This window comes from Ostrinia nubilalis, chromosome 23 (genome assembly GCF_963855985.1).
Source record: "Ostrinia nubilalis chromosome 23, ilOstNubi1.1, whole genome shotgun sequence".
NCBI classification, from domain to species: domain Eukaryota; kingdom Metazoa; phylum Arthropoda; class Insecta; order Lepidoptera; family Crambidae; genus Ostrinia; species Ostrinia nubilalis.
In genome coordinates, this window is record NC_087110.1 from 7,614,148 (window position 1) to 7,630,377 (window position 16,230).

At 40.1% G+C, this 16,230-nt stretch overlaps 1 protein-coding gene and 1 long non-coding RNA gene across 4 annotated transcripts in view; one reads left to right on the top strand and one right to left on the bottom strand.

Annotated features, from left to right (window-relative positions):
* Positions 1-16,230, top strand: part of LOC135083383 (uncharacterized) — a 117,426-nt gene that overhangs the window by 84,696 nt on the left and 16,500 nt on the right. For all 3 annotated transcript variants that reach the window (XM_063978122.1, XM_063978120.1, XM_063978121.1), the window contains exons 3-6: positions 109-695; positions 2,372-2,529; positions 12,081-12,224; positions 15,333-15,522. In XM_063978122.1, the coding sequence (XP_063834192.1) occupies positions 109-695; positions 2,372-2,529; positions 12,081-12,224; positions 15,333-15,522 (1,079 nt within the window). The remainder of the gene's footprint in view (positions 1-108; positions 696-2,371; positions 2,530-12,080; positions 12,225-15,332; positions 15,523-16,230) is intronic.
* Positions 6,355-11,867, bottom strand: LOC135083392 (uncharacterized). Its single transcript, XR_010259591.1, has 3 exons — positions 11,425-11,867; positions 11,280-11,346; positions 6,355-9,284 (listed from the first exon to the last, which is right to left on the bottom strand). It is a non-coding gene; the product is annotated as an uncharacterized LOC135083392 (long non-coding RNA).

Consider the following 16,230-nt stretch of genomic DNA (forward strand, 5'->3'; position numbering starts at 1 on the left):
ACAGAGCCTTATAATGGCATATTTACCTATGCGTTTATAAAATCAGTATAAGCTTAATTCTAAACTAAGTAGGAAATCCATTATAATTTTGAATTTAACTTGTTTCAGGCGCCTGCGGCATCAACTCCCAGACTGAAACGGAGGCAACCACAGATTACGCTGAGCTGACAACTGTGACAGAACAAAATTTAACTTCGGACGTCAAAACGCGTCAAGCCCGAGCCAACATTGACGACCTTACGTTCGACAATGACAGTCCCCACGTTGTAGTCAGACCAGAAAGTGCGTCAAGAGTTATAATGCCTATACGGGCTCGTAGTAACACAAGCAACGAAATCAATGAAGGGAATTTGAACAAGACAGTAGAAGATCAAAAGCCAGCTAAGCTTCTGTCTGACGTGATCACCAAAATCACTCAGAAAAGAGCAAATTTGAAGCCTCATGCAAGATACGACGAAGTTACTGGAGAACTAGTGGGTGGAGCACACCCTTGTGAGAGAGAATGTAAAGAAGGAGAAGAGCCTATGATCTGCTACTACCATTTCAACTTGGAGTGGTATCACACTATGAGCAAGGCTTGCTACGACTGTCCGTTCACCGAGTCGGATTGCTTCAGGCAGGATTGTATTCCAGCTGACGGAATCAGCAGATCACTGAACGTTGTCAACAGGAAGATGCCTGGACCTTCTATAGAGGTAGGTGGAATTGTACTGTTCTTTGATGTGAATATCGTCGTACGCGCATTTAGAATTTTAATCAGGCGGCTTAGTGCGAGTTTACATCAAAGTAGCGACTGTGTAAAAAAATGTCATTAAATGTATGATAGATTGTACAGCGTCCCTAGCGGATACTTTCAAGAACTAAAATCTTCATATATTTTTTGACGCACTCGCTAGCGATTACGTTCAATGCAAACTTGCACTAAGCACACAGTGTCTCTGTGGTCGAGTGGTAAGACATTTTGACTCGCTCGATCCGGAGTTCTGGGTTCAATTTCTAGATAGCAGAAACAAATTGAAACGTCATATTGTGTACCTTAGTGTTCCCCCTTGAATCAACAATAATTGTTTGAAACATAAAAATATGAGCTTTGGGGGGAATTTAGACATGTTATTCAGACAACTATATTGTCATCTAATAAACACAACGCCACACTAGTGACGTCAGTTGTTGTAAACTCGCAATTCTGTATTCTGTATTAAAAACAAGAGTTCTTTGTGCAAAATCAGTGTGAGAATTTTCTTTTGTGACGGGCTCGCGGTCTAAAATAATTATGAAAATGTAATTTGAATAGGTTTAAAAATACGCGTACAATTTTAACCACTCTTAAAACTTTACTCGGATTAAAACAAACTGAGCTTGCCACAGCGAAATAAAATGAGAGCTACATACACTAACTTAAGCTTTAAAGTTATTTGCAACTTATTTAGATGACGTACTTAAAATAATACTTTTTAGTTTTCTCATAATTATGAATGCTGTGTGACGTGAAATGAATTAAGTTCGTGCATTAACGAAAATAGTTCATACCTACCTAGGTAATCCTTTTTAATCTTAACTTTTTAAAGAGAACTCTACAAAATGATAGGAAGGAGGAATTGGACTATAGTTGACATAGTTGTAGATAACGTAGATGTGGCAGCAACGTTCTGGAGTGGAGACAAGTTCAGAGAAAATATTTATTGCCAGATTAACTAATACAGGAAGAGCCAGCAGCAATTCACAGAATTTTCAAACCACTACACATACGTACACGATTTCAAGGTGCTGCTAGCTCTTAGATTTTAGGGGTTTTGATGTTTATATCTATAATAAATATTTTTATCAGTTTTATTGAATTGGCAAGCCGCTGCTTACAGGTTGCCGTTCCATAGTCTACCTATATGAACAAACGCCTGATTAAACTTACTACTTGATAAGCAATCTCAATTATCAACAACATTGCCATGCCAGATCTCTAAGGCTGAGTTGCTCCACTTTAGTTTTAGTTTACCCGTAACTAAATTGAAATGGTGAATTTTAATTTCTGTGACGGGTCTGGGTGTTTTCTATGTGTAATATGTGTATGTATTTACAAAAAAAATATTTAAGTATGTTTATATCCGTTGTCTAGTAGGTACCCATAGTACAAGCTTTGCTTAGTTTGGGGCGGCACAGTGTAAAATGTCCAAGGATATTTATTTATTATTTATTTAACTAATTCAAATTCAAATTTTTTATTGCTATCACTTTAAGTGATGTTTTGTATGGAGTTTGACAGACTTTAGACGTTTGTTATAGTTAAAGTAGGATGGTCCAACCCAGGGTTAGTGGTCAGTTAAAGTGTTAATATGTGTAGCTGAATAAAACATTTCTCTTTCTTTATCCTAAGGTCTGCCAACATGACCGCGTGATTGTGGACGTGGAGAACGATCTGATGACGGAAGGCACTACAGTCCATTGGCATGGACAGCATCAGCGCGGGACGCCGTACATGGATGGAACGCCTTACGTCACGCAGTGTCCCATCCTGCCTGAGACTACCTTTAGGTATGTTTATTAACCGACTGCGCTAGAAGGATGGTTATGTTTCTATTTAAACTTTATTGCATTCTAAAAGTTGATACTATGCTTTTATTGAGTACTTTATGCCTTACAGCACTTTCTAACAGTCAACGGCAATGCAAACATGTTTATTTTATACTTTGTCTGCAATGATTTCTTATGTTAGGCTGGGTTGCACCATCTCATTTTAACTTTGACAAACGTCAAAAATCTGTCAAAAGTTAGGTGGTGCAACTCAGCCTTACAGTTCTCTAACGAAATGATTTAACTCAGTTAGTCGTAGTAAGACTAGTTAAGAATTAATACTGGTAGAGATACTTACATAATAAGATCTGTACATATTTTTTGAGATCGTCAAAATTTATGTGTTGTTGCTGCGATGCTCGTAACTCGAAGAGGCGTGTTGATATGTTGCGAATTGAAATGCTTTTTCTTCATAAAATTGCGTATATTCTCAGTTTCAGTTAATTTTAAGCGTTAAGTCGTTACAAGTATTTGAAAGCGAATCGTCTTATATAATAATTGACAAAAAACATATTTTAAAATTAGTGGGGTGGCTCAGTGGCGCCACTTCAAATTAGTCTATGATGCTAATAATGCCATGGTTATGACACCGACACAAAATAATGTTACCGTCAACTACTAGACATACCCCCGGCCCTGAAAGTACCCTCTTTCAGCCTAATCATAAAGATGAACTAACAGTCCACTAGAGGACAAATCTTCACGAAGGCGCGTCGAACGATTCCTGAAGACGTCTGGATGTCAGCAACTCTGCTTACGCCATCCTTCCCGGGAATGGACCTCACAACGCGTCCAAGGCTCCATTTGAGAGGTGGCTGCTTGTCCTCCTTGATGACAACCAATGTCCCAGGTTGAAGCTCGTTTGTGTTGTTCCTCCATTTCGATCTCGTCTGAAGTTCGGATATGTACTCCTTGGCCCATCGATCCCAAAAGTGCTGGCGAATTTGCTCCACTCGTTGATAGCGTGAGAGCCGATGAGCAGGTGCGTCTTTCAGGTCATCGGTGGCAGGCGCAGTGAGCGGACGACCAACCAGAAAGTGAGATGGAGTTAAGGCCGGGTAGCAGAGAAAATGGCGAAAATGAGGTTTTCATTTTTCATTTTTGAGGTACTAAACAGTAAAATTAAAGGCTAAGATTTTTATTGGGCATAGTTGAGGATATTTTCTAGGGCTATTAACGGATGGAAACACGATTTGATGAAGTTGACTCGATAGAATAAATTCCCAAAGTTACCTCTATTCGTTTTCTATTTATGGTTTTATTTTTAAAATAAGCGATTTGAGATTCTAAATCTTTTACTAAACTAAAGTTCAGAAATAACTTGAGGGCTTTTAACGGATGAAATTTTTATATTGCGTCTTATTTAGTTACTATGTTAAAAAATGTGGAAAAAATCGTCCATGACGGCTTGGACAATCTCAATCAGTCGCGCGGTGGCGCTTACGGAGGACGGACGCGTGTCAGTTTTTTGGCCGTGACAGTTCGCGATTTGTCAATATTTTTGACAATGATGACTTTGATGAGTCACAGTATAATAATATCAGTGTTACTGGAGAAAGCTTAAATTTTTGATAATTAAAAATTATCAATTTTGTCTACCTATTGAAATTTAAATCGTTCGCATCCTTTTAAACGAAGACTACTCATGATACATAGTACATTCCTCAAATATGAGACAAAACCAATGAGTTAAAATTACATTTTAATAGTACCTACATACAATCGTCTTACACTCTTTAGAAGAGCACACTGACACAAATAAATAATAAAAAATACTGTCTAAGGTCTGTAGCTAAAGGTCTAAGCTGTAAGATAGAAGAATCTTCTAGCCAAAAAGATGGCAGATGCAGCATATGTCAACGGATTTAAAACTGGAGTTGATGTGACTCCTTGTAGACTTGAGTGTCTAGAGCGTCCCTTCCTCCACCATGCGTAAGAATTTTCACAAAAATACTGTCTTAAGGTAGCATCCCTATCGGTTTTCTACAGGCTACACTTCGGAGAATGTGCGAAAGAATTACTCGAATTAATTCCACCAGCCCCCTTCCATCATCGGGGAACCAGACGCAGGTTAGCGTACCATCCCTATATTGTTGACATTCCACCAGCTCGCACTAAGCGTTTCGATGACTCTTTTATAATGCGAACAGCTAGGGACTGGAATTCGTTGCCTGCTGCTGTGTTTCCCGAAAACTATAATCCGGGCCTCTTCAAGGCGAGAGTGAATAAGCACTTACAGGGCAGATATGTACCATCCTAGACTGCATTCCACTTAACATCAGGTGCGATTGTGGTCAAATACCTGCCTTGTTATGCATAAAAAAAAATATTACTCCTTGTAGACTTGAGTCTCTAGAGCGTCCCTTCCTCCACCATGCGTAAGAATTTTCACAAAAATACTGTCTAAGGTCTGTAGCTAAAGGTCTACGCTGCAAGATGGAAGAATCTTCTAACCAAAAAGATGGCAGATGCAGCAGATGTCAACGGATTTAAAACTGGAATTGATGTGACTCCTTGTAGACTTGAGTGTCTAGAGCGTCCCTTCCTCCACCATGCGTAAGAATTTTCACAAAAATACTGTCTAAGGTCTGTAGCTAAAGGTCTAAGCCGTAAGATAGAAGAATCTTATAGCCAAAAACATGGCAGATGCAGCAGATGTCAACGGATTTAAAACTTGGAGTTCATGTGACTCCTTCTAGACTTGAGTCTCTAGAGCGTCCCTTCCTCCACCATGCGTAAAAGTTTTCCAAAAATACTGTCTGAGGTCTGTAATAAAAGTCTAAACTGCAAGATAGAAGAATCTTTTAGCCAAAAACATGGCAGATGCAGCATATATCAACGGATTTAAGACTGGACTGGCACCACCTTGCAATGTCATCCTCTGATTGTTATCTGTAATGTAAATTATTTTTAAAATGTATTTAATAAATAAAATGTTCGTTTTATTATTTCAATAATCTGACCTCTCAACTCAACTACACTACACAAACACCTTTGTTCGCAACTGTACTGACGAAACCTCGATATTATACCGTTCATTTAAGATGGCAAGCTTTTTGCTGCGGTAATGCACTCCAGGTAACCGTGTGTCTTACTTATTGCTCATAGTGATTTTCGATACAGAGCCCCGTACATTACGTTATACATAAATTTATTATGGAAAGAAAACACCCAGACCAATACAAACAAATATGTATGCAATTTTAGTATGATATTTTTATTTATTAATAAACAAAAAGACTGAACAAAATTGATGCGTGTACTGATTAATGTAATTAACCACATGCAAAGCTTTGTAAATTGCAACAACTATAATTTATTATCCAAGCTCTAAATAATCGCTGCTACGAGTAACTGATCATAAAATGTTTTTCCAATCGCTCAAGCTCCCGAGGATCTACCGATAGGTCGGGTGACGTAATCTTGAAATTCTTTTAGCCGGCGCGGAACTTCCGGAAGGTCGGGTGACGCCACGCCTCTTTGAACCGTGTTTACTTTGGCAGTTATATTCTATATTTATTCGATTCTAAAATATATTCCCAAAAATTTTGAAAGTTGTTTTACTTTGTATCACTTGGATATGATTTGTATTAGAAAGTGCTGTGAGTGTGACGCTTGAACGGAAGGAAGTCAACCTAACCTAACCAACTGCGTATTTCTAAACTGCGTATTTCTATACTGTGTAGCCGCGAGAGCTCTTTGGCGCGCTGTCTTCGGCGAAGTATTGCGCGCGCAGATTTTGACAGCGCGAAATACCTACTTTAGCAGAAATACCAAGCCTTAATGGGTTATAATCTTGCGGATCTGAGGACATAGGACTTAGGGGACGAGAGTTTAGGACAGCCTCTACTTGAGTCAGTACCGTGCCAAACTCCTCATAAGTCATGTGCGAGTTCCCTATCACGCGACGCAAGTGATACTTGCAGGATTTAACACCAGCCTCCCACAAACCACCAAAATGAGGCGCATAAGGAGGTATAAAAGTGAATTTAATGTTTTGATTAGTGGCAAATTCAATTATTTCAGATGAACAATTTGATAAAAACCTTGTAAATTCATTTGCTAGACCAACAAAATTCTTGCCGTTGTCCGAAAATATTTCATTAGGTTTTCCACGGCGAGAAATAAATCTCTTTAAGGCTAACAAATATGCATCTGTTGAGAGATCAGTGACTAGTTCCAGGTGCATAGCGCGCGTGACCAAACAGACGAATAAACATATGTAACATTTTGTTACCCTGGATCCTCTACCCTTGCGATTGAGTATGAACATTGGACCCGCATAGTCGACTCCACAACGCATAAATGGAAAACTAGGAGTTATGCGCTCCTCAGGTAAATTTCCCATCAGAGGAGCCAGAGTTTTGCCTCTCAATCGTTTGCAGATTACACAATCATGTACTACCGATCTTGCAATATTCCTACCAGCTATAGGCCACCACATCTCCCTGATGTTGTACAAGAGGGTTTGAGGGCCTGCGTGTAATAACTGTTTATGCTCGTGACGGAACAGCAACAACGTAAAGTGATGTTTGGATGAAAGCAAAATCGGATGTTTTTTAATATAGGTGAACTCAGGTGATTGTTTAATACGCCCGCCAACTCGTAGAATGTTATTTTCGTCCATAAACAAGTTTAATTTTGACAAGTTATGTTTACTATTCAAAGACTTGTGCTTTGAAAGCGTTGCGTATTCGCTCGGAAACGATTCAAGCTGAACCAGTCTTACTAAAGTTAAGTCAGCTTCCCTCAACTCGTCAACAGTGAGAACGCCTGTGCGTTTTTCAACTTTATTGCGCGCGTTATAGATAAAGCGGTGTACATACGCCATGGCACGTCTCATGCGGGCGAATTGAGAGAATCTAACGAATGGAAAAACGTTACAAGACTCTGTCTGTTCGGATACAAGTGAGTACGTAGCACCTGACTTTAATTCTTTCAGACCGTCATCATGTATGGGGTGTGATTCTACTGGCATCTCTGTACAACTAAAACTGTGATCACTCAGGAATTCAGGGCCCTCCCACCATAAAGATGAAGTAGAAAGGTCATCCATACTGACGCCACGCGAAACTAAATCAGCTGGATTTTCCTTCCCACTGACATGACGCCTCGGAAGTCCCTTTGTTAGCTCATGTATTTCAGCAGTTCTATTTTGCACAAAGGTTTTTTGTAAGTTTGGAGACATGTGTAACCACCCTAACACTATCGTTGAATCGGTCCAAAATATTATGTTCTCAAAGTGACAATGAAGAGATGTACGTACTTTGTCGTAAAGCCTTGCACCCAGTAAAGCACCACATAGCTCGAGCCTAGGTATGCTAACTGGCTTGATGGGTGCGACCTTGCCCTTAGAAAATAACAATCTAACCGTGATGCCCTGCTGTGTTATTGTACGTACGTAAATACAAGCGCCATACGCAGTCTGCGATGCATCGGTAAAGATATGTAATTCTATACGTATAGCGTCGCTAGCTATAGCCTGGCGTGGTATGCGTATTGTATTGAGCGCAGACAAGCCATTCACGAAACGATTCCATGCGCGCACGACGTCACTCGGGACCTCATCGTCCCAGTCCAATTGTAATAACCAAAGTCGTTGTAATAAAACCTTAACCATCACTATAGTTGGACTCAACAATCCCAGGGGATCAAATATCTGTGACACATGTGATAAAATAGTACGCTTAGTTAATTTAGAAATATCAGTATTTAATTTTGTTTGAAAATGAAATTCATCTGTAGTGTGAAACAAACCTAAACCCAAAGTTTTGCTGTGAACGTTATCTCCTAATGATAAGTCTTTGTAGTCACCGAATGAAGTTAAATGTTGATCACACTTGAAGTTAAAAACCCACTTTCGTAACGGAAAGCAACCTGATTTTAAAACGTCCTTTGTTTTTTCGCATAATTTTAATAAATCTAATTTATTGTCCAAACTTAAAATCATGTCATCTACGTAAAAATGATCATTAATGACACCTTTAACTTCAGGGTCGATGCAATCCAGCGCAATTTGTTTTAAACACCTCACGCTGAGAAATGGTGCGGAGGCTGTCCCGTAGGTCACAGTGTTCAAACGATAAATACCTAACGTTTCGGATGGATCGTCCCGCCATAGAATCAGCTGCAGGTCGCGCTGTGACTCATGCACTAAGCATTGTCGGTACATCTTTTCGATATCTGCGCATGCAGTATACCTATGTTGCCTAAATCGCAGTAAAATAGATACTAGGTCACTCTGTAATGGCGGTCCTACAAGCTGAATATCATTTAAGGATTTTCCGCTGCTGGATGCGGCGCTGGCATCGAAGACAGCACGCAACTTGGTGGTAGTGCTGTGCTCACGAAACACACCGTGATGAGGCATGAAAAAGTGAGGCGTTTCGTAAGAATGCACGCGTGTCATGTGACCTAGGTTTATGTATTCATGAATAAACTCGCTATATAATTTTTTATAATCTGGATTGCGATCTAGGCGTTTTTCTAAGGCTAAGAAACGACGTTCAGCCTGTGAAAATGATTCACCTAACGTATCAGGGGATTCTTTAAATGGAATACGTACGCAGAACCTTCCGTCACTTTCACGCGTAGTCGTTGTAACGAAATGTTCCTCGCACGCGTGCTCCTCGTCAGAGAGCACCTTACCAGCCCTGGGCAGCTCCTCAAGCTCCCAGAACTGCCGAAGCTGCGCGTCTATGCCGTCAAGCGAATGGCTGAAATTGCAGAGAACAGACCTATTATTATTGCGTGTATGTAAAGGGCCTGACACAATCCAGCCTAGCAAAGTGTTTTGTAAATAAGGTCCGTTTGACAACCTTAATTTACCATCGCATAATAATTCCCAAAATATGTCAGCACCTAGTAATAGGTCTATATCATGAGACTCGTAATATTGCGGATCAGCCAGCTGCATGTTGTTAGGAATCCTAAACTGTTGTGCGCTATGTTTGCATGTGGCTGGCAGTGTAGACGTAATATTAGGCAAAACAAAACATCGTAAGTTTGAAGTAAACTCGGTAATGCGCGATTTTATAATGATGTCACACAGTTGCGTAGATTGTGTGATTGAGTTACCTATCCCTCGAATTTCGTATGTGGACTGTATTATATTAGCGTTTAATTTGTCGCTTAATTGTTTTGAAATAAAACAGTGTTGGCTGCCACTGTCAAGTAATGCGCGAGCCATATGATAACGGTTGTTTACATCGGCTACTTCGATCAACGCCGTCGATAGTAAAACAGCGCCTACACGCACAGATTGACTGTCATTATCAATGTGTGCATTATTTACCTGCGAAACTGGAATTTGCATTGTGATGGAGCCCGCGGGCGCTGAGGCTGCGGGGGGCGTGCGCTCAGCGCTGAAGGTGTGGAGGGACACCGCTCGATCAGTCTCGGATGAGTCGTTGTGAATTAATGTGTTATGTTTTTTGTTACACTTACGACACGGTCCGAACCTACATGAATCTAACGTATGTCCCGAACGTAAACAGTTTTCACACAACTTATGTTTAGTGATTAGGTTCAACTTAGTGTCCAAGTCGGAACCTAGAAATCTTTGGCACGCGTATAATGAGTGATCGGCACTACACATTAGGCATTTTTTGTTAGAAGTGAAACGTTGATGCGGCTTATTGGTGGAAACATTGCAGTGAACTTTGTTATTTTGCGATGAGAAGTTATGTTTTTTATTTTCATTATTGAACTTTATACTAGGGCTATGTGATACCAGCAATGTTTCCAGCATGTCAGCACGATCCTTAAGAAATTTGATTAAATCGTCTACCTTGAGAGCTTTCTTAGAATCTGCGTGATTTAAACTTGTGCCTTTGTACTGTTCCCACTCACGCTCAGTAGTCTCGTCTAATTTTGAGGTTATTATGTAAATAACTAAAGTGTCCCAGTGTTCTGTGGGTTCACCTAGTATTTTTAATGCACGTAAGTTTTTGAGTATTGTATCTATGAGACGTCTGAGTGAATGTGGAGACTCCTTAGGGAGTTTGGTGATGGAAAACAGTGATTTTACATGATTGTGCACTAGCAAACGATTGTTATTGTATCTGTTTAGGAGTAGCTCCCATGCTACTGAATAGTTGGCTGCAGAGAACTCTAAGGAATCGATAACCAGCTCTGCGCTTCCCTTTAATGAGGATTTCAGGTAATGAAATTTCTGTATGTTCGAGATTTCATTAGAGTTATGCACTAGGGAAACAAAGGTATCTCGAAATTCGAGCCAATGCTCACACACACCGTCAAATGTAGGCATATTTATGGTCGGTAATTTAATCGATTGTAATGAACCACTAGGCACCTTAGAAGATTCACTGACCTCTGAATATGAGCTTAGAATGCATTCACATAGGGCTAGGATACTGTAGCAGCTCTCTTCAAACTGATCGCGTTGTGTTAATTGTTCTTCTAATCCTGAGTCTGATACAGTTAGTTCTATTCGTGTTTGAAGAGTGCTGAATTCAGTGAGCAAGTCATTTATGCCTTTCATGCGTAACTTTAAATCTATGCGTTTTTGAACGGGTAAATCTTGATTATCGAGAGTATTTATGTAATTTGACATTCTCGTTAACCTGCCCTTTAGAATTCCCCGTGTTTTGACTAACTCCTTAAGCACATTATTGTCACTTGGCTCAGAGAGAGCAAGATTGAACGGTGACTTTTCTGATGTCATTATGGTGATTTGTGGAAACACTTACGGTTTAATCCTGGTGTGTAGGCGGATGCTAGATGCCGTAGCACAGATTGAATGGATGAATGCAAGCACTGGAATGAGAAATTAAGCACAGTATCAACACAAGAGAAGCTGGGGAGGCAGGTTAGGGAAAGAATGGCTGGCCGTACCGAAATGCGCTTTGTAGTTTGTAGACCTGCTGCAGACTTTCACGACGTCTTAACCGGGTGCCTTTCCTCAGTCTTCGTCCTCTATGCACGTTTTGGATGGCTTTTCTTCACCTTGCGATGTGTGAAGTTGCACGAAGTCCAAGGGTCGCCGAGCCTTTTCTGTAGTTAATTCGGCCGCGAAGGAACACAATGTTGCTGCGATGCTCGTAACTCGAAGAGGCGTGTTGATATGTTGCGAATTGAAATGCTTTTTCTTCATAAAATTGCGTATATTCTCAGTTTCAGTTAATTTTAAGCGTTAAGTCGTTACAAGTATTTGAAAGCGAATCGTCTTATATAATAATTGACAAAAAACATATTTTAAAATTAGTGGGGTGGCTCAGTGGCGCCACTTCAAATTAGTCTATGATGCTAATAATGCCATGGTTATGACACCGACACAAAATAATGTTACCGTCAACTACTAGACATGTGTATTTTAAAACAAAATACCTATCAAAAATTTTTTAATGCAAGTTAACCTCTCGTGCTAAAAGTGCTTGTGTTACGGGCTTAGGGCTTACGGATTAGGCCGAGCCTTGTTCGTAGGTCTAATTCCCTATTATATGGATCACAAGCGTAAAATTCTTTTTAATACCATTTACCTACATTTTCAGATACCAGTTCAACGCGACCCACAGCGGCACTCACTTCTGGCACTCGCACTCTGGCATGCAGCGGGCCGACGGCGCCGCCGGCTCCTTCATCGTGAGGAAGCCCAAGTCGCAGGACCCTCACGGGCCGCTCTATGACTATGACAGGTAAATAACGTCATCCTCATCATCATGCACATCATTAAGTCGAGGAAACTTACAGGAATAACCCTATCTAAACTATCAGAGGAATCTACACTCCCCACTTTGGCGAGGTAAATCTTTATGCATCATCAAATTCAAATTCAAATATTTTATTCAGGACATAGGCCTTTTCCAGGGCATTTATACACGTCCCAAATATAGCTTGCCCTACCACCACTTCGGGACAACATGGGCTGGTGCTGAGAAGTGGCGGCAGCCAATAGCAGTCCATCGTTATTGTAAGCTTTCCAAGAAGCGTCACAAAGCTCGATTTGCTTTTTCATTGAACCTCTAGCTAGAGGTAGCAGGCAGTCGTCAGCTCTACGCTAAGTTTTAGGAGACGTGGTCGCTATTTTAGAATTCTCCATTCCAAATGGATTATGACACAATAGTACCGGCGAATGAGCATAGTAACAGCACATCATATTACAAATTATTGCAAAATCATTCGTATTAGAACTACATAAGGTTCCATAGTGTTAGCGGCACTCACTTCTGGCACTCGCACTCCGGCATGCAGCGGTCCGACGGCGCCGCCGGCTCCTTCATAGTGAGGAAGCCTAAGCCTAAGTCGCAGGACCCTCACGGGCCGCTCTATGACTACGACAGGTAATTAACGTCATCCTCATTATTATCCTCATCATCATCATCAGATCATTAAGTCCACAGCAGAAGTATTTTTTGAAATTGCTGAAATTGCCGGAGTTAGATTTTTGCAAGACAGACAACATTGAAAACGCAGACAATCATTTATTTTTTAAAGAAAGTGCTGGTTGTTTCTCGCTTATGTTTAGGTACGAGTAAACTTGTAGTCTCCATACTTTATAGACATTTATTATGTACAAGGTTTTACATATAATTTACGAGAAACAAATAGAGGAGGAGAATAGAGGAGGTAGCCTATACTCTCTGGCCAGGTAAATAGCTTTATCATGAGGAAACGTAAGTCGCAAGACTCTCATAAATCACTCTATGACTATGACATATTCATCAGGTCATTTATGCCCGTTTTGACCATAAATCCCTAATTTTTAAGTGACCCCTAGGGTAACACCTAACAGGAATTTTGTTTTCAAAGGGGTCACTTAAATATTAGGGATTGATGGTGAAAACGGGCACGTGAAATTAGTTCAGCATTGCATAATGAACAATATTTTGTATAAGCACGTCTATTCCGAAACACTATTGTATGCTGCCATATTCGTTGCTCGATATTGTAATACATTATAATAATATCAGTACAGAGTGCTCGTGTAGTAATATTATATTCTGCATTATTACCTATAACGCCCGAGTGATGTTTTGGCTGTAGTATAACATCGTAGCATTATACTGATTATATTAATATTATGTTGCATCACTCACTTCAGAGTAGTTAGTTCACACGTAAGTACGAGTACGTAGCTAACATCGTAAAATTATTGGAATATCGATACAAAGTATTACTATATACTTTCTAAGTAGGTACATCTATATCTCACAAAGGTAGCAGGAAGGCGCTGGATGCAGGCCGCTACTAACCGATCTTTGTGGAAGTCATTGGGGGAGGCCTATGTTCAGCAGTGGACGTCCTATGGCTGAAATAATGATGATAATGACATTTTTATCCACTTGCAAGAAATATGAAACTTTCGAATTTTTTAGTTTTTGACCTCAAAATAGTGCTAACGGACTAATTTTATGCTGAAGCAGTGGTGGAGTTGATTTCAACATGCAAAAAAAGTTGTAAAAGCCCACTGAAAATAATTGTGTTGATACCTGAAAGATTGAAAGAAGATGGAGATACTTGAAAACTTGTAATAACTACTGTATGTAATCCTATGTTCGCAAAATGAAAATAATTGGATTTGATATTAGGATACTACGTAGTTTAATAAAGTAAATAACGTTTAACATAATACCTACATTGACGTGAGTTTCTGGTCCCTTCATTACACATAAACCGCTTTATAGATAACTACGAGTATAAGTACCACACCTTTTCAGGTAACTTGTGAGTTCCCCCACTAAACTTGCTAAGGGTTTGTCTTAGTGAGGTACTAAAATATCGACTAGTCACTTTCATAAAATATCGAGAAATAATCTTCAATTAATCAATTTGATCAGTAAATAAACATGGTTGTTACCAGATTATAGAGGACTCATCTAGTGTCCACTAGGGTATTTAATTAAGTTTGTTATAGAGTCTTATCAATCTATTAGTAAATATTAATTTGAAATTAATCTCTACAATAAACAGGCCAGTGAAACTGGAATCAGATTTTTTGGAGAGTTATTGCAAGAACCAAATTATAAAATCACGAAAATAGTGTTACAAAATTACATACCTACTACCCTTTTGTCCTGATAAGCGAAAAGTAATATAATTAGAGATAGTTTATCAGCTGTATTTCAAATTGTCAATTCTATAAAACATGTTTTATGAACTCGACTATCGACTACCGATATTATTTCCTACATCTCACCTGCATCCCTAATTGTTCCCCACTTGTAAGTTGAAACTTGGTCCTTCCTAAAGGTACCGACTAAAAGATCAATTTTCTTTGTAAGTGATACGTTTAACAAACTAGCTTGAACATGTCTTAACGAGCATAGTTACTGTGTTTCAGGTCGTTAGTTTTGTCAGATATTGGTTTCTGGGATATAATATTTATTTACCTTTACCTTATTTTTATACGATCCTAACATTTGAAGTACATTCACCTATATAGGAATCGAGAGAGAACTCTAAATAGAAATACTCATTTTTATAGTTAGGTACAATTGAACACTTATTGGTTTTCAGCCTATGGACTGTTTTTGGAGTCTCCATTTCTTAGGCTGGGTGGCACCATCTTATTTTAACTTTGACAAACGTCAAATATTTGTCAAAAAACATCGGTTATCGTTGTAGTTAGTGTTAAAGTTGTGTAGTGCAACTCAGTCTTAGAATTACATTATAAGAATAGTGTGAAATCTCGATATGAAATGAATAAATAAACCTTTCATAGAAATATACAGTTTAGAAACGGAATCTCTCTTGAGATTTTTTCTCAAAGACCGTAGATTATAACCATGATCCTTTATTTACAGATCCGAGCACATAATGATAGTAACTGACTGGATCCACGAGCTGTCCGTCAGTATGTTTACTGACCACCATCACTCTGTCGGCGACAACAAGCCACCGACGCTGCTGATCAATGGTGTGGGCCGCTTCAAGACCTTCCGCGAGACTGCTGAGCCGCTCTACATGAGAGCCGCGAGGTTCAATGTTGAACAGGTGAGTCATAGTCTAGTTTTTATCTAGTGTCAGGGGAGACAGGAGAGAGAGGGGAGAGGGGTGACAGGGGAGAGAGGGGTGAGAGAGGGAGAGGGAGAGAAATAGTAGGAAAGAGAGAGGAGGAAAGCGAGAGAATGAGAAAGAGAAGGAGTTAGGCCCAGAACAGACGGTGAAACGCAACTGCAACGATACTGCAACTGCTAGATACTTTTGAGTTGCATCTAAGTTTCTGCCATAGCGTCCGTAGAGAGACCACACATGACGCGACCAGTTTGAAACTTTCAGTTTCAGTTTCATTCATAAGAATCATCAGAAAGTTGCAGTTTCGTTGCAGTTGAGTTTCACCGTCTGTTCTGGGCCTTAGAGATGTAGAAAGAGAGGGCGAGACGGGAAGATGGAAAGAAAGAGAGAAATACATGGAGAGAGAGCAAGGGTCAGACAGTAGTCCAGGACTGGCTGCACCAGTTCTCCGTCAGTATGTTTACTGACCACCACCACTCGGTCGGCGACAACAAGCCGCCGACGCTGCTGATCAACGGAGTGGGCCGCTTCAAGACCTTCCGCGAGACTGCTGAGCCGCTCTACATGAGAGCCGCGAGGTTCAACGTTGAACAGGTAAGTCAATAGTTGTAGGAGAGAGGAGAGAGGGGAGAGACACGGAAGATAGGGGGGCAGGGGAGAGAGGGGAGCAGGGGAGAGAGGGGGGCA